Here is a 23,896-nt window from a genome sequence, read left to right as displayed (position 1 = left end):
CACTTTGCATGTCTCTGCTATCATGTCATACCCATTTATTTCTATTTGTGTTATCAATTCACCCATCTTATTATGAGCATTGCATGCATTCAGATAAAGAGCCTTTAATTCTGTGCCCCATTTGCTTATGCACTCTAATATTTATAGCTTCTGATCCTTCCTGTCACACTCTGATTATCATAACCCACATCTCTACCCTGCACTATTGCCTTGTCCTTTCTTGTTAACTTTCTAAATCTTCTCTCACATAAACCCTCTATCCACCACTGTTTAGTTTAAAGACCTCTCTACAGCCTTATTTATACCATCATCAGGACTCTGGTTCCAGGGTGGTTTGTGCGGAGACAGTTACAATGAAATAGCTCCTTTTATTCTCCAGTACTGGAACAAGATCTCCATGAATCAAAACCTATGTCTCCCACACCAATTTTTGAGCCATGCCTTCAAATCACTGATCTTATGCACACTATGCCAATTTGTTCATGGCTCAGGTAAGTGTCGTTAAGGACAAAAAGGAGGTGAAGAGGCAAAGAAGTGTAAGGACAGAATTCCAGAGCTTAGGATCTAGGCAGCTAAAGGCATAGGCACTAATGGTGGAACAATTTAAATCAGGGATGTTCAAGGGCCAGGATTATAGGAGCACATGTATCTCGGAGAACTGTAGAGCTGGAGGAGATCGCGCAAGGATGAGAATTTAAAATCAGGGCAATTGTTAACTGGGGGCCAGTGTATGTCAGTGAGCACAAAGGTCATAAGGGAAGTGGATTTAATGCAAATTCGGACACGAGTAGCAGAGTTTTGGCTGACATCAAGTTTACGGAGGATAGAATATGGAAGACCGGACAGGTGTGCATTAGAACAGTTAAGTCTAAAAGTAACACAATATTTATGATGATTTTAACAGCAGATCAGCTGAGGCAGGAACAGAGTCAGGAGATGTGACAAAGATGGAAATAAGCAGTTTTAATGATGATATGGATATGTGATTGGTTGTACATCCTGGGTTAAACGTGACACCAAGGTTCAAACAGTCTGGTCCAGCTTCAGACAGTTGCCAAGGAAATGGTTGGAGATGGTAACTAGGGAGCAAATCTTGTGGCAGGGACCAAAGACAATGGCTTCAGTCTTCCCAATATTTAATCGTAGGAAATTTCTGCTCATCCAGTACTGGATGTTGGACAGGTAGTCTGATGATTATAAGTACTTGCAGTACTTATTACTCTTGTATGCAACACTCTGATGAGTGCATTCAATGTTAACATTTTCATGCTTTCCATCATCCCCTAAGAGATACACATTGGGTGGAATTTTCCGTGCCCGCTGGCGTTGGGCGTGATCGGTGGTGTGAGCAGACAATATGGTGCGATTGGTTTTACGACAGCGGAGAAACCAGTTCACGATCGTCCGCTCAGCGTTTCCCACCATCAGATGTTGGAAAACTCATTGTAATACATCAGCATATCATTATCAAGCCAGCCCAACAGAATCCTCCCCCACTCGCTGGATCGTCCATCCACGCCGGCAGGAAAGCACACTAATGTGTTTCATCAACAGCACATAAAAGGCGTGCACTTGCAGCCTAACTTTGAGGGGAACTCAGTAACGTTGTGCAGCGCTCACCTATTGGACTTCAAGCTTCAGGGGCATTGGGGGCCGGGGTTAAGGGCAGCCATGCCATTGAGGTGACTCGTGGCGGTGGGGTAGTCGGGGGCAGAGCGGCAAGGGCAGCCCTGCTGTTGAGGTGACTCATGGCGGTGGGGGGGTAGGTTAAGAGCAGTCCTGCCATTGAGGTGACTGGTGGCGGAGTGGGAGGTTAAGGGCAGCCCTGCCATCGACTATAGCGCACAAACATTTGGGGTAGGGGTGTAGGGTGAGTGAAGGAAGTGGCCACACATTAGGGAAACCTGTAGAAAGTGACCATTCCTCTGCAACTGAGACAGTTCAGGCACAACTAGATCGATATGATTGGGGTTGGGCTCTTAACTTATCTGACCACTCAAGCAACGCAGAGGCCTCAAAGTGCCACCAAGTTCCCCCCACCCCCAGCCGCTGGCCCCCACCCCCGGCACAGGCTGAAAATTCTTGAGCATTTTAGTGGATTGTAGAACAGTTGGACGACTGCACACGTTGTACAATCTCCTCACTAAAGCGGGCCATGGAACAGTCACTGCTGGAGGCACCCACAGCCCCTTACAATGTCAGCATCCTGGTTCATGCTAACAGGGCAGCTGTGCAGTGCACTAATCTCTGGTCAATCAAGTGGTGGCCAGCACTCTCCGGGAAGCGTCAAGGGGCCTTCACACTTAACCAGGACAGGTTCTTAGTACACCCATGCTTACCACTTGTCTCTCTCTTTCATCCTGCAGGAGAACAACATCAGGATCATGGAGCCTGGTGAACTATCTGTATGCCTGATGGTCTACAGGGCGCAAAGACGATGAGGACAGAGTGACTGAGGGTCCTTGCTGAGTAGAGGCAGGAGCAGCAACCTCAGGAAGAAGGGGCAGCTGGGGCTCTCGCACAAGCTTCCAAAGAGACACAGTGAGCCGTTGCATGTCTAGGGAACTGGTCGGTCTCATCTGCCAGCTACTGCGGGATTTGGCATCATGGAGGGCATCCACTGCCCGTGGCCATGAAAGTGACCACAATGCTCAATTTCTATGCCAGTGGCTCCTTTCAGGGCTCTACTGGCGACCTCAATGGGATCTCACAAGCCTCCACCCACAAATGCATCCATGAGGTCACAGATGCCATCTTTGCGAGGGAACACAACTTTGTGCATTTCACCCAGGACCAGGACAGCCTGGATACAAGAGCGATTGAGTCGCCCTGATCTCGGGTTTCCCACAGGTGCAGATTGACTGCACTCATGTGGCGCTCAGGTCTCCGTCGCAACACACAGTGAACTACATCAACTGCAAGGGGTTCCATTAGCTCAATGTGCAGCTGGTGTGAGACCACCAGAAACGCAGGTCTGCACATGGTTTCCAGGGAGTGCGCATGACTCCTACATCCTCAGTCGATCACAGATCCCTGGGGTCTTCCAGGGTCCACAGAAGCTGCAGGGATGGCTCCTCGGGGACAAGGGCTACCTGCAGAGTCCGTGACTGATGACACCCATGTGGCAGCCTCAGACTGCAGTAGAGCGACGGTATAATGAGGCTCATGCTGCAAGTCGCACCTTGGTGGAGCAGACCATTGGAATGCTGAGGATGAGGTTCCGATGCCTGAACCAGTTTGGTGGAGCCCTGCAATACAGAAGGTGCCAGGCACTGTTGTCAGTCATGCCCTTTACCACCTGGTGCTCCAGCAGGGGAGATGAGCTGGCTGAGGAGGAAATGGAGGAGATGCACATCTCCTCCAATGAAGAGGATGCCAATGGGGATGAGGGCAAGGAGGTTCTCGGAGGTGACAATGACGGGGGTGAAGCACAGTCTTGACGAGGCAGGCGTGCTCAGGGGTGCCCTCATAGCTGCTAGATTTATGAAGGTTGATGATGACATGCAGTGAGGTGACCCCATAGATCCTCAAATCACATCTGCGAATGTTTGACTCCAGTCTGGCTTATGGCATTGTGAATCCCCTCTGTCATGGAAAGGCAGTGGAGGCCGTAACAGTCACTCAATTGCAGAAGGATGATGATGACATGCAGTGAGGACACACCATAAATCTTCACATAGCCTCTGAAAAAGTCTGACTCATGTCTGGTTGAGGGCAGCTCACTTGTGCTATGTGATCAGGTTCCTATCATAGAGACGCAGACATGAAACTTTAGAAGCATCTGATCCTTTGTCCACCTTCAGCACCAGAGCCCTTCAGGAGCACAGCATCACTGGTCACAGATGCTGAAGTGATGGGGGCTAACTCCTCCTTAAAAGTGCTGAGAGCACACCGAGAGAATGAGAGAACTCTGTGGCGCCTGCCCACTACAATATGGCAGCAATGACCAGCACCACCAAGGTGCAGGCATCAGGGAATGCAAGGCCAGACCATGACTTTGGTCTGAAAGCTGCACAGAGCACAGGGAAGAGGCCCTGGACTGAGACACACACCTTTATCTTGTGCAGAAAGGTTTCACATCTGAGTGACAAGAACACTGCTCATCAGGACAAGGAGCCATAGGTAAGGAGACATTCTTGGGAGTTTATTGACAATAGTAAACATTAGGTACAAGTGATTAGCACCCGAGCCCAGGCTACGTAACTGATTCTCCTTAACTTTCCTAAACCTGCTGCTGCGTCTTGGTGCTCTCCGGACATCCACAGAGGAGGTGGAGGCAGCCTGCTGACTGTGACGCCCTGTCTGTGATGACCTGGGTGGGCCTCCTCCGGAGGGCTGAGACTTGGAGGGCCACACTTGTTTTTGGGGTCTTGCTGTGTGGCAGCGGCACCCTTCTCAGCCTGTGGAGCGGGATCTGCAGAGGTCACAGGACGGGGGGAGTCAGGTGGGCCGGTCACTGTCTGAGTCACCCGGAGAGATGGGCCCAAGAGTGCACCTGCTGATCCTCCTCCCTATGAGTGCCAAAGGTACTGCAGGCTGATTCCTTGAGGAAAAGGGGTAGCTGGATTCAGATAGAGCTGCCTGGCACCCCTGTCACGTACACACTGTTGGAGGCCAAATATGGCACCAGTGATGGATCAGTGCAGGAGCAAAGTCCTGGGCCAAGGTCTCGATGGTGGTCGCCATCCTGCCAGTGTTGACCTCAGTGCGCTGCAATGCTGGCACTATCACCTCAGATTGAAGGTGGACGGACTCTTCCATCGTGCCTTTCAATCTGAGGAGTGCAGCGGACATCCACTCCTGATGTTCCCGTGCTTGCCTTTGCAGCTCCAGCAACTGTGATATGATCGAGTCTAGAGGCTCATCATCTGACTCAGAGTCAGTAACCTTCTGGCCCCAGCAGTCCTCCAAGTGCTGGGAACCTGGGAAGTCCCTGCTTCCACCTGCTGTGGATTGAACGGTGAAATGTACTCACCCGATTGTGATCCCAAGGCAATTCTAATGCTAGGTCCCTCTGAGGTGTGTGTCTCTGTGCTGGTGGAGGGTGTGGGTGAGCGCTGTGATGGGATTTCAGGGAGGGTGCCTCCAGATTCTTCTTCAGAGGTTTCTTTGGGGCTTGATTGGATGCTGTGTGCGTGGAATATGTTGGCTGGGGTAGACAATCGCTTTGTAGTAGTGTTGGTAGACTAGAAAATCAGAGACCCAGGGTAATGCTCTGGGGACCCAGGTTTGAATCCCACCACGGCAGATGATGGAATTTGAATTTGATAAAAATCTGGAATTAAAAGTCTGATGATGACCATGATTGTTGATTGTCGTAAAAACTCATCTGGTTCACTAATGTCTTTTAGGGAAGGAAATCTCCTATCCTTACCTGGTCTCGCCTACATGTCACTCCAGACTCACAGCAATGTGTTTGACTCTTAAATGCCCTCTGAACAAGGGCAATTAGGAATGGGCAATAAATGCTGGCCTAGCCAGCGACACCCATATCCCATAAATAAATAAAAAAGATGTGCCTATGAAAGCAAGGGGAGTGCATGGCAGTAGCCTGTGAAAGAGGACACAACACTCATGGCATGATTGTCTGAAGAATGTTGAGCCTCTGGACTCTCACTTGGTAGAGCACCACTAACCTGACTATCAGCACAGGACCGGTCCCGATCCTCACCAGCCAGCTAGATGGCTCTGTTTTCAAAGTCAATAAGGACCTTGATTTTGAGCATTCCGCCAACATTCAGCAACCTCTCTCTCTCGTTGTGTACCAGCTTGTCCTGCATGGATAGAGATGGAGAAAGTGTAAGCAGGATGCCTGCCAGGCCAGATAATAAGTATGCCTGGCCTGTGTGGGTGGTGAGTGGTCCCATGGGCGGGGTGAGGAAAATGGTGGTGAGTGAGAGAGAATGAATGGTGATGTCCCCTTGAACCGGCAGTGAGTGAGATCCCTGTGGATGTCTGATGAGTTTAAGTGTGTGTGAGTTGAGAGTGATGAGAAGAGTGACTTATCCTGGCAGAAAGGAGGAGATCATTCATCCTCTTGTGGCACTGGGTGGCTATCCTCTTTTGAAAGGCATTGGCCCTGACCACCGCTGCCATCGCCTCCCAAGCCGGGTTAGTGTTATTGCTGCCCATCCTGTGGCCAGAGCAGGGGTAGAGGACATCCCGACGGGCTTCCACAGCATCCAAAAGGCACTCAAGGGATGCATCGCTGAACCTGGGGACTGCAGTCTTCTTCAGTCTTCTTCATGTCTTCCATGCAGCAGTGGTAGCCTGGAAGCACTGAGATGTGTGCTTGCGGCTAGACTTTAAATATGGTGCCCGGCGTGATGAAGCAGCGAGGTAATGGCGGGCGGGCAAATGAGACCTCGCCCGCCATGGAAATGGTGTGTTTTCTGGGAATGCATAAATAATGTGGCGGGTTAGGGACGATATGGTGTAAAAACCCGCTATCGCGGCCAGCTGGTAAAACGTCATTTCACCCAGCCGCCAGTATACTTCGTGCAAATCTGGGATGATTCCACCCATTGACTTGAAATTTGATCTCAGCATTGAAGGAATGGTGCTCACTGTACACGTTGCTGACAATTGCCCACAAACACTTCACAGACTTGGCAGTAAAAATGTCCTTTAATCTTTTCCACCATGGCACCCTCTGTAGGAGATCAGTGGCATGTGTGGGCTGTGCAGAAAACACCAAGGCTATTCAATCAGATTGAAGAATCCCTACTGAGTCACACAGCATCAAACAGGATGTATAAAACAGGAAACATCAATTTGATTTAAATAATAAACAGAAAGCGAAATAGCGGTTGGGAAATACAAATAGGACGAAGGGAGCGAGATAAAAGAGACAGACAGAAACAATTAATAATGTACGTATATTTTTAAAATCTCCAACACATTTTTTTTCCTGAGGAAATAAGATTTCACCCACATAAAATTCATTTTTCAGGGCTAGGGAGATTGTTCAGCAGTAATTATCATACATCATGCCATTAAAATCCCATCCACTCCTGAATGCACCAGCACCAACTTTTTCAGCCATTTTAAGTGTGGGACTAGTGGACAATTGCAGCAGATTCATGCCATTGCTCTAATTTCAAAGTTGAGTGTATCAGTGAGGACACTAGCAGCACTATGTCTGATAACAACTTATGGGTTTTTGCATTTAGCTGCATAAATGCCTACCCTAGAAGTTACTGCCATGTTTCCTCAATGACAAGGATAGTCTTACCATTATTCTCATTACAAATTCCAAATCATTAGTTCCTTTTTTAATAGTGAGTACGTTAACCTGTGTTTGTGCATTCCGACTTTCTTCTCCCTCAGTAACTGAAATTTCTAAATGTCCAACCTTTGTGCAAACAAAATTTCAAAGTGCACATTTCACAATAACATGATTTATCCACCGATGTTATGTTTCTTGGCTTTTAATGCAAACATCATGGAGTTTACTTGAAAGTCTCAGCATCTCTCAAAATACTAGGCTTTTACTGAGATTTGCCTCATAAGTGTGGCTTCATTTTCTAGCACTTTCTATTCAGTAGCTTTTCTTCAAATAATTTTGAAAACCAACAGGGAACATTTATTGAGCTAAATTTTTTAGAGAATAATTGTGAGAGAAAAATGGCTTTATTTAATGTTAACTTAAAAAATAAAAACATACCCCTCAAGTATTGAAGCTAATTATCCTCCTGTATTTTGTTTAGAAAAGATGACTGCTAATTTTTCATATTTGTGATAGAAAGAAAAAACTGTCTGAAACCCAAAGGACGAGTGAAAGCAAAGCACCTTTACTCATTTTATATTTTTAAATAAATATACAGTTTGAAAGCAAAGGAAGCTTCTTTGAGGTAAACAGAGAATGGAGGGAACACAAGTTCCAGGTAAGGTGGGCCTTGGAGGTACTTGACCACATGCCCAAAGGTTTAGTAGATGCAGAGTCATAGATGATTTGAACAATAATGGAGCGAGGAGGATATAAGGGCTGGACACAATGGTTCAAAAGAGGAAGAGGGAAGTTTAATATTTGGGTTTAGGGAATGGTAGGAAGAAGAGAAGTTAATGAGAAGTAACAGAGGATCCAGTGGGACCAAAGGGTCGGGTGAAGAGAAGCATAAGTGATTGAGGGGAGGAGATGGGAAAGGAGCTGGTGAGTATCACAGTTTTCCTAAGACCCCCAACACCCACCACCCCAGGCCCAAATGCAGCTTAAACCCATTGGTGACTATCTCCAAACATATCATGGCATCCACCACCTCCCACCTGAAATGAAAAAAAGTGAAGAACATGGGATAGTTATAAATTGGTGGGAGTATAAAATCAGTCACTGTGCACCCTCACATGTTTTGATCTTCCCCATAGAAAGAAAAACAAAGAAAAGAGTTAAGGGCCAAAGAAGCTAAAGAGAAGGAGGGAGACAGAGAGTAAAGAGATGAGACAGAGTGTGAAACAGCCACACAATGACATCAGTGCTATGCATTCTGTTTAATGTTATGGGACATAGACTAGCTAAAATACAAAGGATTTCCTGATACAAAAAATACTTTTACTGACACTAAGGCTTTAGAAACTCAGAAATTAGATTTACAAATGATCTTCTCACATTTATTTAAATTCCCTCCTTACCACTTAAGCAGCAACAGGGATAATCATATGGCACAAGATACTTTAAAAGCATAGTGAGCCAATTTGTAACCTCAACAATAATTTGTTTCCAGAGACATTGGGTAGTTAGTTAAAACCTCGTCCTTTCACCTCTGAGAATTCAATTCAGATCCAGCCCAGACTAATGGGTGAAAGTATTTCAAAGGAATTTGATAAATTGAAACAGATTATTTTAACCTTGTATAACTCATCTTGTCCAAATTAGATTACTGCGTGTGTTTCTAGACCTGTCAACTTCCAAAATGAACTATTGGAAAAATGTTACTGCAAAGCAACAGAAAGTCATTCTGGCATTCTGAGTTCTAAATGATGAAGACTCATAGAACTAAACGTGCTTGCAAAGGGATAAAGGAGGCTGGTGGCATGAGCCAAATTGTCAAGATGCTTGAGAGAGATGGATATTGTAGCAATGAGCAGGTTATGTAATAGATCAGAGAATTAGAACACTTGAGTACAAAATTTAAAAAGCCTTGAATAACAGTAATTAAAAGAATTATTTTGTCTCATGGAACACTGAATGCAGCTCAGACAAAAGCTGTTAAATTGCAGCTATACCAATTCATTTCTTCAAAAGCGAGCAAGACAAATATCTTTAGAAGGGATTAAAGTTTACCAGAATAACGATAGTCAAGAGTTGATCAGATTGAACAATAGAACCATGTGAAATTATAGCACAGAAGGACGTCATTTGGCCCAGTGGTTTTGCAGTAGCTCTTTGCAAGAATATTTTGAATCTAATCCATCCTCTCCCTTTGGTGCTGTATTTGATCTGTTTCAAATATTGATCCAACTTTCCCTTATAGGATTCAATGGTGTCTGCTTTAACTGCTTCCTGTAACAAAGCATTCTGCATGAAATCAACTCTTTATATAAGGAAACTTGTTCTAAGCTTTCATATTGCTCTTTGATGGTCAAGAGAGTGATTCTTGTTACTAAATCCCAACTAGAGGAAACGGCTTTTCTCACTTCAATGTATCAATCCCGGTACAATTTCAAAAACCTTAACTAAATTTTTGTTAGCTTTCTCTGTTGCATTGGAAATGTCCTTTCTATAGCAATGTGCCCAAATAATGTACACAACACTCGCAATGTGGCTTGGCCTATGACTTATGCAAGTTCATTGCTTTGCACTTGTTCTGCATGCCTATTTATAAAGGCCCAAAATGGTGTTGGCCATGTGTTTAGACTTAGACTTCCCTTAAAAATCTTGCATATCAATTGTAGATTAAACTTGCCGCAGGGAGTTATGTCTGACAATTAAAAATTTTTATGCTATGATAATTGATAATGCAATGCCAATGAACCTCTCTGACCCATGAAAGGAATCACTTAAATAGTTCATTCTCATTTCTGAAAGTAGCAGAAGCTACCTAGTAAGTGACAGTTAACACAATTTCTGCAGGGACAGACTCTGTGACCAGTTTCCTTGATTATGCAGGAATTGAGTTTCCAAGTAGATGCTGAAAGGCCCATAACATCTGTGGCCTGTTGACTGAAAGTACAACCAGTATGTATCCCAAACAGGGAGCCTGATAATGGGCCTTGGGATTCATTTACATTACTTGATGAGCTGCTGACGCCGGTCACAGCACTGCCTCCAGCAGGGAATCTAAAGTAAGTCCAAGGGAGAAAGGTGGAACGGTGGGGAGGGAATATTATATATCTGGTGGATATGGTGCCAACTCCTGGTTTGATTTTTTTTTTTAATTCCTTTTTAAAAGATGTGAACCTTGCATGGCAATCACTATTTAGGCCCCAATAATTGTTTAAGGATCCAATTCAGTAAAAGGGGCTACAAAACAAGTCTTAAGCTCCCTCATGCAAAAATAACCCAACATAAAATCTGGTCAGGCGTCTATCAACAGTGCTCCCCAAAATTGGTCCATGTTGAATCCATTTCACCACATTTAATAGGCACAATAAGGTCCATTTCTCCCCCAATATAGCAGTTTTTTCTAGAAAACCTTCAATTAAGTTCCACACGAAAGGATGAAGAGATTGGAATGTCCCAGGAACGTTGTTGAGCCCTTTTCTGAACTCCAAAATAAACTATCTGATTCAGAAAAACAAAGTAAATTGATTAAATTTACAGATGATAAAATCGACTGGAGCTGTACAGCCTAACAAAGTAGCCACAGAAGGATTTAAAACAATATTTGCAGGTTGCAGGATTATAGTCACTGACACTGAACATGACATGCAAGATCTTGCACATTGGAAAACAAAATGGAGGTCAGGTTGAATAAATGGTATTGAACTAGCCAGAGAAGAGGTTGAAAGCAATGTGGGAGTGATTTGTCCATTAAGCAATGACCACACAGTCACTACAGAGGAGCAATTTAAAAAAGTACTTAGCATGTTGAGCTCCATTGCCAAATCAACAGGTTGTTTGCAGGCTGATCTCATGTCCTTAGTTTTATCTGATTTTTTTTTTATTTCCTAGTGCTGCCTTGTGCTTTTATTGAAATGATTAACTTGCCTTTCTTTCAGCTTTTGCTGCAACCCCAATGACAGAAGTCATATGCTAGAAATATACAGCACCCCCTCATGGAGACCATCTATTGCTACATGCAAAACAAGCCACTTATCAGTCCTTGGAACAACCTACCACATTTATTAAAACTGTTGATCGGTCTAATTGAAATGTATACCTTCCTGCTGAGCAGCAAAGCTGGTAGTTTCAATAAGTCCCTACAATTAATCATAGTAAGAATATTACGGTACACCTCAAGGTCCTAATACTGGCTTCATTTGGCCAGATAAGTGTAGCCCCATCACTAGTTCATCATTTGTATGGTAAATAAATCAGCAGATTAAATTTAAGACACTTGGTGATATGGTCTTGCAGATTTATGGAATGTCAAGAGATTGACCGTTGCCCATGAACCCTATAATGCCAAGTTCTCGATCATGGCCATCAAGTGCTGAACAGAGTCTAGAAATTTCTTACAGGTCAAGGACAAAGATTAGCATGAGAGTCATTGCTCCACCAGTACTGTGCATCTCACAGCAATCAAAATGCAACATTAATAGTGGCCATAAGCAGCTTAACCCCTGCTGTCCTCTCAGCTGCAGGTGGTACAAGTGAAGAGGGATCAGAACAGGGAGGGGGGGAAAAAAAGCTTGCAAAAAATAAATTCAGAAATAATTTTTCAGATTAATCCCAGTAATGGTGATGAATGTAACACTTACAAATCACAAATATCTACAAAAATGATATATGTTCTTGGAGGTTGCACCCCTTCTCTCCTCACTTCCCCAGATAAAAAGAGAATTGATCTATTCCACAGTGACCTAAGAGTAAGCAAAACCTAAGAAAATGTTCTTATGTTTCTTATCTTTTGACTTCATTGCCCCAGGGAAATATTATAAATAAACACTAAAAATATTGTAATGTTTTATAACTAAACCATGAAGGCATTGGATTCAGCATTGACTAGTCCACACTTCTTCCACAATCCTATTTATTTTTAATTAGGTTGCTTATGACCCTGGTGTACTTGGTTGTCACCATGGAAATTGCAGCCAGCCAATTACCGTGCTAACACAAACACCCACCATGAATCCAAACTGTGTGGATCCTTTGTGGCATGAAATATAAGGGGAAAAAATGACATTTTTTACAAAATGCTCAGGCTTTTGAGTCTAACAACATAATTCATATTCTTAAAATCTCAGAAGGCCCAAGATCAAACAGTATACTGCTGAACAAATCAAATGACTTTCTCTTTTTTTTAAAAAAGTGGCAGTCCCTGTGGTGATAGATTATTAAGAAATCGGGTACCTTTAATCTGCCTAAAACCTAGCTTTATTACTTTAGCAACAGCAAACGTATTTGAGACAATGCAATCTAGTAGGACTAATGTGACACTGACAGTAAATTAAAAATGTTCATTTTGAGTCTTGACAAATAGATAATGTAGTGTACTAAAGCACTGAGTTTCACTCTAGACAAACAGCAAATACGGCAGACTGTGCAGCCTGCTAAAGGCCCTAGGTTAAGTTTGTTTGGACAGTCTTGACCAAATTAACTGGCCTGAAAAATCAGGGCACGAACAGTGCTCTTACAATCCATTTAATAATGGCAGTCAAGATGAGAGAAGCAACAAGGATATGTAATCAGGAGCATATTCTCAATACTGCAACAAGTTCCACATCCTCACCAGACCATACAAGGCAACACAATGAAGATTTCTCGCTTTTCTTCCTTGCCTATCTTAGCCCTTGGCATTCTTAATGTAACACTCACACAACTACCCCCTTCATTCTGCATTCTGGTTAAGATTGCATCACTTACCCTATCCTTCACTATGACTACACGTTTCCTACAGCACATTGCAACTACATTGCATGACTCCAAAACATGCTCAAAACCCCACTTCTATCACTGCCTCTACCGTTGCACACTCCCTTCAAAATTGTAGAAAGTCTTCCTTGGCTTTATACTGCAAACCTCTTGCAATAAAGTCTAGTTGCTTGTTGTATCTGCATGTTAACTTTCTGTAATTCATGTGCACGGACAACCAAATCCCTATGAGTCCCAACATTTACTAGTCTTTCACCTTTTAAAAATATTCTGATTTTGCACTCTTCCTATACCAAAGTGAATAATTTCACACTTCCACCTCCAATCACTTAACCTGTCTATATTTTTGCAGCCTCTTTGTATCCTCCTCATGGCTTAATGTTCCACCTAGTTTTGTACCATCAACAAAATCTGGGTATATCACACTCAGTCCTTCATCATCTAAGTCATTGATATAGATTGAAAATAATTGAGAACCAAGCACTAATCCTTGTGGCACTCCACTAGTTACATCCTGAACTCCTTTAGTCCCACTCTCTGTCTGGCCTCAATTAACAAATCCAGAATCCATGCTAATATCTTACCTCCAATCTCAGAAAACTGAATCCTGTGCAAAACATATTGTATGTCACCTTATCAAATGCCTTCTAAAAATCCAAAAAGTTACTTAACAGGCCTAAAGAGACATCTTAGCCTGTAGAAAATAAGAAGGGAAAATGATGCTATATTTGTCAACTACTTTGACATCTATAAATGTATGATCATTTGAATAACTATTTTGGCAGTTTACACAATACGCAATGTAGCGTGAAAGCATTATTTGAAAAAATCATATACAACAGATTCAGGTAACTAAATTTTAACACCTTGGTATAGAAACAGCACAATTAATGCAGTGGAAATGTATTCTTCATTATCATATCGCAACAATTTGTATTTATGTGACATCTTTAACATAGTAAACAGTGGTGGGGAGTGGTGGTGGGGGTGAGGGGGAGGGGGTGAGGGGGGCAGGGGGAGGTGGGGAGGCCATGGAGGGATTTGAAAACTAGCTTGAGAATTTTTTTAAATGAAGGCATTGTCAGACCGGAAGACAATGTAGGTCAGTGAGTACAGGGTACAGCTAAATGGAACTTGGCATGAGTTAGGATACAGGTAGCAGAGTTGGATAAGCTCAAGTTTACAAAGGATGCACAGTGACAGGCCAACCAGGAGAAAACTGAATAGTCAAGCCCAGAGGTAACAAATGGTTGGATAAAGGTTTAAGAAGTAGATGAGCTGAGACAGGGGGTGACAGGAAGTTATTGAGGTGGTAGTAGACAATCTTGGTGATGGGCTCAGAACTCAGCTCAGGGTCAAATAGGGTGCCAAAGCAGCAAATAGTCTGGTTCAGCTCAGACAGTGGCAGGGAGAACCGAATTTGTGCTGGGGACCAAAGACAATGGCTTCCCTTTTCCTAATATTTAACTGAAACTTAAATTTAAAAGGTTACTCGACTTGCAGCAGTCTATTAATGGTTTACTGAGATACAGTATGTTATTACATGTTTAAACATCCAACTAAAATTGGATAAGTCATGTTTTCATGTTATCGTGTTTGGCCTAATGACCTGTTAATTAACAAGGGAGAGAACATGCTGACAAAAGAGATTGTCTCTTAAACCACCATATTAGATGCGACAAGAGGCCTATTTAATGGTTGCTGAGCCATGTCCCTTGCTGGTCCCAATAGCTTTCCCTGCATTAGTGGTTTAGCATATGAGTGAAAGGTAGATTATTTTAACACTACATTATCTTATAATTAATTTTTAATCAAATAGTCATTAGACTTTAATTGATATTCTCTCTTGAGATGCTTTTATTTTTTTCCCTGTGGTCCCTACAGCTTTCCCTTGGAACAAAGCTGATGCCAGTTAAGTCAGACATCCCTCAGCAAAACTTTAATTGCCATATATATCTCACTCACTTAATGGAGTCTAGATAACCCCTGATAGAAGGTGACAAAACAGCAAACTATGTTTTATTTGTAAACTTCATCAATCAATATTGGGTGATAGCAATTGTCAATCATACAAATTTGTCACAGTTGCACTGCTCTTCTGTGTTGCTAAAACCAAACATTTTTTTAACACAAAGAATTATTGTGAAATAATTCTCCTCAGACAACATTGAACTTGAGCCTATGTTTGATAAGGACATAAAGGAAGTCAAACTTAGTAAGACTAGAGCATTAAACTCCAGGAGGCCCAAAAATACAGGTGTGATTGTTTTTCACTCTTAAAGAGTGTTCCTCCAGGGTCCATCAGGAAACATTAGACTTCCCCTCTCCCAGGCTCTCCTGCCACCCACAACCCAACCATTAGTACCTGTGAGTGTTTCTTCCGTGGCCAACTCATGCTGCCCAACATCTCGTTCCCAGTCACGAGCCAGCTGCCACTTCCCACTGGATTCTAATGGGAGGCAGAGGAGGTTGAGCCGGTGAGGCCCCGGAGTGAATGCCTCTGGGCCCTCTCACTGCAGAGGTCCAGATGGTTTGGCTTCTCTTTCAGTTCCTGTCCACACAACTCCCATTCCTCCCAGTTAAAAGGACCTCCCAGTCAAAGGTATATTGTTCAGTTTAACTGAATGAAAAATTATAAAACAGTTCTGCTTGCATAAATAAAAGGATAAATCCCCAATGCAGCCAAAAAAAGTGATTAATTCAACTGCACAGCAAGCATAATGCAGACCAGTGGGATGGATTCACAAAGTCGTGCATTCATTTTGTGCTCTTTCCCGTATTGGCCTGGATTTTCACTGAGGCAGGATGACTCGGGAGCCCTTTAAAAATGGCGGGTGGGTCTCAATTCCGGGATTCCGGACCTGATTCTCATGCTGTCTGATTTTTGGGAGTGCCTTCAAAGGATACGGGCTGGTTCGTGTCAAAATCCTGAATCCAGCACTCCTGACCTGGCCAATTCCATTGCAGAGATAGGCATGTCCTACTCCTTCGCAATTTTCATGGAGTCAGGCCAAGATTTTAAAGAGTCATGGTTCACAGCCCCTCAGAGGAGTCGTGAACCCTAATCTGCATGAGAGGACCTTTTTAAAAGGTCAGCTCAACATTTTTAGCTTTAATAAGACTACATGTGTTCCCACTGTGTATCTCAGTATTCCCAAAAGGTGTTTGAAGAAAAGCATGGTTAGCAAAGCATTCTGACTAGCAGAAATAAATGCAGCGTTGGAATTAGGGTCTGTGGGCAGGTAATAGAGTACTCCAGCACCTGAACCTCTTGTTCAATGGCTAGCAAAATATAGCAAACTACATGAGTGGAGTGTGAATAGAGTTTCACCCTTTAAGACACCCATAGGAGACAACAGCAGTGTGTTCTTGGTACAATCATCTTTCACTACTTCATTAATGACCTTCCCTCTGTCATAAGGGCAAGGAGTGGGACTTTTCACTGACAATTACCCAGCTCCATTTATTACTCTTCTAATAATAAAACAGCCAATGCAAGCCTACAGCAAGACCTGGAAGGTATCCAGGCTTGGGCTGACAAGTGCTAAGTAACATTTTCACCACAGGTGTCAGACCCAGCTCAATTATAGCATTGAAATAGAAGACCAAGGGTTCAAGCTTCACTCCAGGGACTTGATCACCATAATCTAAGGTGGCAGTTCAGTGCAATACGGAGATAGTTTTACCTTTAGAATGAGATGTTAAACCTAGACTCCCTTTTCCTTTCATATGGACATAAAGATGTCAATGGCACTATTCGAACAAAGTTCTTCTAGTGTCTTTGCCAATATTTATCCCTCAAGCAACATCATTATAAGCATGCTTAGTCATTTAATTAATTGTGATTTGTGGCACATAGTCGTCTGCATATTGTCTTCCAGATTTCCAGCAGGGACTAGACTTCAAAAGGATTTCATTGGCTATGAAGCACTTTAGGTATCCTGAATATATGAAAACCATTTCATTATTATGAATTGTTTCTTCCTTTCTGTTATGTTCTTGTCATGAAGAGATTAATGTCTATAATGTTACTGGAATTTTTTTTTAAAAGAGAGTTTAGTGATCTCTGTGTCTGTGTGTGTGTGTGTATGTGTGTGTCTTAATTGGATTAAAGGCTTTGATGTATAGAAAGAATTAGGTTGAAATGGTAATTAGATAAACACGGGGAAGTTTAGAAACATAGGGGAGGATTTTCTCCCTGTCGGGCGGGCCGGTAGAGAGTGGACATGGAGCCCGCGATGGGCTGCCCACCACCATTTTTCGTCCGAAAGAGCGCCGATATCTCCCTGAGGCATGGAGCCCGTGGATGAGGTTTCATGAAAAATGCAAAGGCCGCCTGGGTTCTTCGCCTGCCCCCCAACATTAAGGTTGGACAGGCAGCTCTGTCAAATTGGTTAATTGTTTTATTAATGGCCTTAACAGGTCTTTGACAGTTCGGCGGGCGCGCAGCCGACTCCAGTACATGCCTGCCAAATGAAAGATCGGAATGACATGCGGTGACATTGGGACGCACGCCTGACGTCACCGCGCATCATTTTACATGTCGGCGGGCGGGGCGGGGCCCACCCCCACATGCCAAACAGAAGATTCTGCCCATAGGTCTCAAGGGTGCATTTTTAAATAAACCATTCAAAAGAGTGGGTGAAATCTTGCACCTAGCTAGAAGATGCCAAGCAATGTGTTTATTTTTTTTCAGCTTACTAATAAAATTGGGGGAATCAAAGGATGTTAGAAGAGGTAAAATCAAAAGCTTAGTGATACAATGGAAAATTTACATTCAAAGAGAAAAATACACATAAAGGAGATTGTGTGTAAAGCAGAGGCATTTTAAGATCCATCAAGTGTGAAAAGCATCCAGCCTGTAGACCTCAAGTCTGTCTGTAAGGATCTAGGACTGAAAGAAACTCATTTTGAATGTGACTGCCCAGGGTGTGCACTGCCAGGTGTCTTTTTAAACCTGAGTTTTACTGTTGCCTTAATGGGGGGGGTATAACTGAGCGTCAGATAAATTAGGGGATTTTTTGTAGTTATTATAGTAGTAATTTTGTAGACATATGTATGTGCTTACAATTTTTATTGCATTAATAAATGTTTAATTTTTTTTATATTAAAAAAAAACCTCTTGAGACTCGGTGGTCTTATTACTACTGAATTCAAAGCCTGCATCTCAAAACATACAAATTGCAAAAAGTGGGTTATGACAGTTGTTTCAAGTTTCTCTCTGAGATTTGAGCAATTCCATTCTTTACCATCGGCTGTGTCATAATAGTTCTACTATGGGTTGCCTTGCTCTCGAACTGATTGCACGCTTATCTGTTCGCAGGTGAGTCAATTACAATGTACTGTTGGTGCAGAGACCAATACGAAATGAAGCACATGCTATTTATTTACACAAACAACAGAGCACTAACATGATGTGTGCTTCTCCAACCAGAACCTCTAGACTAACATTAACATGGTGGCCTGCGCTACACAGTCATGTGATCAATCTGCTCACATTCTCTAAAAGGAGCACACTTTCCTTTCAGATAGATGCTAGATAACGGTCATCTCAAACAGGAAAAATCTCAGCAACCTCCCCTCAGCTTTCAGTAGAACCACTATTACCAAGTTCCCCACTGACAATGTCTCAGTGGTCACAACTGACCAGGAGCTTAGTTGAACCAGCCATATCAATTCTGCGGTTTCAAGTGAAAAGCAAAGGCTAGGTACTCTGTCAACAGTGTCTCATTTCCTAATTCTTGAAAACCTGCCCACCACCTGCTTATATCAGGGGGGTCATGGAATACTCACCAATCTCCTGGATGGGTTGAGCCATGAAACATGGAGCACAACACCATCCAGAAGACAGCAATTTACTTGACTGATATGCCTATTATTCAGCTCAGTGGAAACTTCCTCTATCAGTGGCCTACTGTGTTTGTAGTATGCATATTCTAAAGGCTGCATTGCAGCAAATGAGCAATGTTACTTGGACATCACCTCCCACCCTCGTGACCTAGCTAATACCAAGAAAGACAAGGGCAGCAATTATGCTACGTCATCACCAGCTCCAAGTTCCCCTTTAAGTTGCACACCTGGCATTTTGTTATCATTCCTTCATTATTGCCAGGTTAATATTCATAAATTCCCTACCTAACACCACTGTGGGGGCAGTGTCATCATGACTGCAGTGCTTCAAGGAGAAGGGGCCATCAACACCTTCCCAGGACAAACATGGATGGACAATAAATAAAGCCGTAACACAGGCCGGGAGCAATTAAAGGAACATGCCTGGCAACAAAGATGTCGAGGGACCAAGTGACCCCGACTGGCAGTGCTGTTCCTACAGTACCAGTTAGCCACAGGTTCTGATACAGATATTGCACTGATTTACAATAGGCCCTATACTCACCTGGAGCTGAAAGTGGGAGTTATTCCTCAGTTATGGCCAGATACGAGCCTCAGAGATTGCTGATATAGTTTGTGGCATAATAGAAAGTATGGGAAGTCTAACTGTCATTTCTTCGGTGGGCCAACTTTTATCTTCTATCGCTGGGTTTCCCTACATTACAACAATGACCACTTCAAAAGTACTTCACCAGTTGTGAAGTGCTTTGGGATGTCCTGAGGTCATGAAATGCAAAACACAAGTGCAAGTTCTTTCTTCTTTCTTCCAGCCATGAAATAATGAAACTGGAGCACCTCCAAGCTAAATTCCTATCACTAATTTGAACTCAAGATGCTTCAATTCAGTGCCTTGTAACTCCCCAAGCTCCCACAAAACTGCTAGCTTTACATGTCCTTTTTTCAACTTTTCATGTTCCACTTATCTTGCCTTGTAAATGCTTCTGCTGATAGCAAATTTCTAATGAATTAGCAGACAGTGGTCTGGATATTACCCAGGAGGAATATTCCATGCAGTTGCATTGTGACTGGATGGGGAGCGTGGTTGGTTGGTTGTGGGGAGGGTTGGGATTGGGGGAGGGGTGGTGTAGTGCGTGTCCTACAATATTTTTTAAACTAGTATGCTCCTTTGAATCTTTTTATTCTCTGTCTGTTTTTGCACACAGCCAACCTGTCTGACACACTGGAGGCCTGTTAGGCATGAAGCTTGCAGCTGAAGGATGCAGTAGAGCGGAGCAGGGTAGTTCTAGAAGAGGGGGTGATGTTAGAGATCGGTATGGGTGGGAGGGAAGTTGGTCCTGATTGTGGGTTTCTAATGGTGGTCGAGGTTGGTGATAAAATGGTGGTTGGGTGGTCCAATAGAGAGTCAGGGGAGAAGTTAGATTGTGGATGTGCAGGTGGTGGGGGAGGAGGGAGTGGCTTATTGGACAGCTTGTTGGGCCCGAAGGAAACACTCCATAAATAGGTCCATATGCAGTGCTGTAAACACATTTATCTCATGCATTCAGACCGTCTCACCTTCTTCACAAGACTTAGGGAATCCAGCTGACATGAGGTAGAGTGAGTTTAAAAAAAAAGAACGACTGTTAAAATGAAGGCAGGCAGGTTCATTATAATATTTAAATGACCAACCCGATTGGTAGTGGATTGGCTGCCCTTCATCCCACCTCCATTAAAACAGGAGGCTTGTAGTGGTGGTGGTGGTGGGGGTGGGGGGGTGTGTGGATCAGGATGGGCTGAATTCTAGTTTCAGACCTTTTTAACTTTACCCTCTCATGACCCCAACTCAACTATTTTAGGAGTTAAGATTTAGTCAATATCACACAGAAAAATATCTTAGGAGGAAATTAATGTCTCTCAAGTAGATTAACAATATTTCAGAAAAATACCAAGAGGAATTAATAACAGAGGAAAGAAACATGCTGTTGAAGCTTTTTGCCTTGCACTCATCAGGACAGATGCAACAATTTATACAGCATGAGAAAAGGGTGCTGATTGGCTGTCAAGTTGACTGATTGGCTGTGCATTACCATGGAGAATGTTGTCCCCCATGGCTTTTGTTTAATTCCGTAAAAGCACAATGCTTGGGCATGTTTCTTTTGCCTGCAGAGGACAGGGCCCTGCATATGTAGCTTCTAGCAAGCATAAGTGAGCCACATTGTAAGCCAGACTGATAATCTTAGATTGGTTGTGTAATTCTTAGCACACTCAGAATTGTTCAGCAAGTACTGTCCAATTGAAGGATCACTTCTAATGTCAGGCATTATGTTCTGAGTTTTTTAAGTACAGGCTGTTGAGTACAGTCAGTATCTTGCCTATTACTAACAGCCCAAGAAATGTTTGATATGATCCACCAGCCTTTAAGAATATGGCCTATGTAACTCCCATCACACAAGCAATGAAATTCATACACTATATTGTTCAGTTATGTGGTAGGCAGAACATCTTTTTGGTTTGATGGCAACATCCTGTTAGTAGAAAATACCACTCATGTTGCTACTGCACAGAAGCAGAATGAAACAGCTGGCTTCACATTTTGTTCAAATATCTAAGATATCTTTATATCCAGTGTAATTTGAGGTAGACTGGGCACTTTTCAGGTCTGAAAGTGGTGGTCTTAGGCTCATTCATGAGTATGTGTGATATGTAGCAATCAATTATCTGATCAGGTTAACCATTATTCGTGCACGCTACTTCAGCATTAAGCTTGCACAGTGAGCAAATGGTTATGGCCTTATGTACAAGATTCCCAATAAGGCCAATCTTATAGCATAGAACTGTAGGAATCCCAACATGTATATTAACCAGTGTAGGTAGGTGTATAGTAGAGAACCCATTAGCGAAGTTTTCGACTAGCACATTGAGGAAAGGGAGCTTGATAGACTGCTGCATTTCCAAGGTGAATTTGAACACTGAATGAACCATTATGAGAGAAGAGTGTCTAACGTTCGATGTGATCCTCAATTGGACTGCACTTGCTGAACAATCACAAGTGTGCTAAGAATTATACTAATAACCATTTTAAGATTATTGGCCAGGTTCATAATGCACCTCACCTACACTTACTGGGCTAAGCTACACCCATTCATACACAGGGACATTTCCTCTGCAGGCAAGAGAAACATGTCCAGATACTACGCTTTTTTGAATTAAACAAAAGTCCAGGGGACAACAGTTCCCTGAGGCATACTCCATGGAAATGCCTCAACCAATCAGAGTCCACTTGCCAACCAATCAGCATTCTTTTCTCATGCAGTATAAATTGTTGCTCCCTTTGAAGTTTGGCATTCTTGTGTCTGTCCTGATGTGTGCAAGGCAAAAACCTTCGACGCCATGCCTTTTTTTTTCAACAATACTCAAATTCTGTGCTTTACCAAGTGACTTTTGATAATAAATGCTAAAATTAAGATGGACTGAAAAACCAAAAATAGGGCCTCGTGCTTCAGACCCTTTAAGAGTTCTATTGCTCATGTAGGATTATTCCTAATGAGTGGAGTAAGTCCTGGGATAATCAAATAGAAAAAAAAAATCACACTCCGCTTCATTTTCATGTTTTGTAATATCTAAATGAAGTTGTGGCTTATATTTTCAAGACCACTCAAAAAAATGAGCTAGAACAAAACCCGCCAGAAAATCACACTTGGTACAAAAGTGGCACAGAATCTGGCTGTGATGCTGTTTGCCAGAATTCTCAGTCCTCCAGTGTCTGTTGTTTTGCAACAGCAACCCTAGAGACAAAAGCACTTCCTCAGAATTCATTCCTATTCTTCCTTACATCTTTTAGACTTTGTAATGTCAGACACACCATTAACCCATTGGAAAGAGTGAGCAAGCAATCTAACAAGTTTCTGGCTCTGCTGCTTTACAATCAGCCAGAGAGACTTCACAACTGATTTTTTTTCTCTCCTCAGAACTTCCTCCTCTCACAGGGAGAAAGCTCCAGTTGACATCTTCACAGACAGCAAGAATGATATTAGGAACTTTCCATGAGAGTTGCCAGTTCATTTTTTTTTTCTCTCCGTAACACATTCATCACTGTTACCAGACAGACAGTACCATAATGAAGCTCTGTACGCAGTGTACTGTTAAGCATGATGCCATACTAATGTATTCTGAATTAACAAGTTTAAGTAACTTTAAGTACCAACGTGTAAAAGTGCAGATAAGATAAATAGACGATCGCAATTGATTCCAATCACTCAAAATTAGAAATCTGCAAAGAAGGTGCAAAAATGCATGTCAATTCTGCATAAATGTTTATTTATTGCATGGTTTACGGTTATTACCTTCAAAATTCTACTATGATTGTCCCCTCCTCTCTCAATCTGAACTTCAGCAGAGTCCTGCGCATGAATAGATGTTGCCTGGATGAAGAAACCTGGCATGGTGGCCTCCATACCTTTTGCAGCAAACACAGAGCCATCTGCTTCAACCCGCAAGTCTGGGTTTGAAATTGCAAACTTCAGTCCTTCATTCCCACTGCAGTCATCAAAGTGCACTGAAAGGACATAGGAAAAAAATGGTAATTAAGATATAGTCTTCAGTGCTAACTTTTATTATTCCAGAAGCAGGCCTTTGCTGTTTCTCATACTCCAAAGGACAAACTCCAGCGCAGTGTAAATGTGGATCTTAGCAGCAATTCATCTTATGAAACGTTAAGAAAACTGTCACTCCATTAGTAATGTATTGCCTTTGTGGTTACCAATATCTGATTTACATCATAAAGTTGGGTGACAACAACACCAATGGCAAGTTTAGTACATTGCAATTTAATATAATTTCAGAAGAAAGAGCATATTTTTCCCCTTGGTTCACCATAAGACTTTTCTGAAGAACTACCAGCAATCAAATCTGACTAAGTCAAGGTATGCAGGGCTATCCAGAGAATACTTTGTAAACTCTAACTTATCCACAGTTACATATGTTTCTACAATCTACATGCAATATTTTAAAAGATTCATGATTTCTTCTTTAATTAAATCACAAATGTAGTCCATTTTCATTCTTCAACAATTAGACTACATTGTTTTATTTTTA

The 23,896-nt window shown here is 42.7% G+C and overlaps 1 protein-coding gene across 2 annotated transcripts in view; it reads right to left on the bottom strand.

The window, feature by feature from the left end:
* The window catches only part of cdh13 (cadherin 13, H-cadherin (heart)), a 1,064,070-nt gene that overhangs the window by 702,938 nt on the left and 337,236 nt on the right, over positions 1-23,896 (bottom strand). For both annotated transcript variants that reach the window (XM_041191002.1, XM_041191003.1), the window contains exon 3: positions 23,146-23,357. In XM_041191002.1, the coding sequence (XP_041046936.1) occupies positions 23,146-23,357 (212 nt within the window). The remainder of the gene's footprint in view (positions 1-23,145; positions 23,358-23,896) is intronic.

This window comes from Carcharodon carcharias, chromosome 7, assembly GCF_017639515.1.
Source record: "Carcharodon carcharias isolate sCarCar2 chromosome 7, sCarCar2.pri, whole genome shotgun sequence".
NCBI classification, from domain to species: domain Eukaryota; kingdom Metazoa; phylum Chordata; class Chondrichthyes; order Lamniformes; family Lamnidae; genus Carcharodon; species Carcharodon carcharias.
The sequence above is the reverse complement of the archived record's forward strand: the minus strand, read 5'-3'. Positions and strand labels throughout refer to the sequence as shown.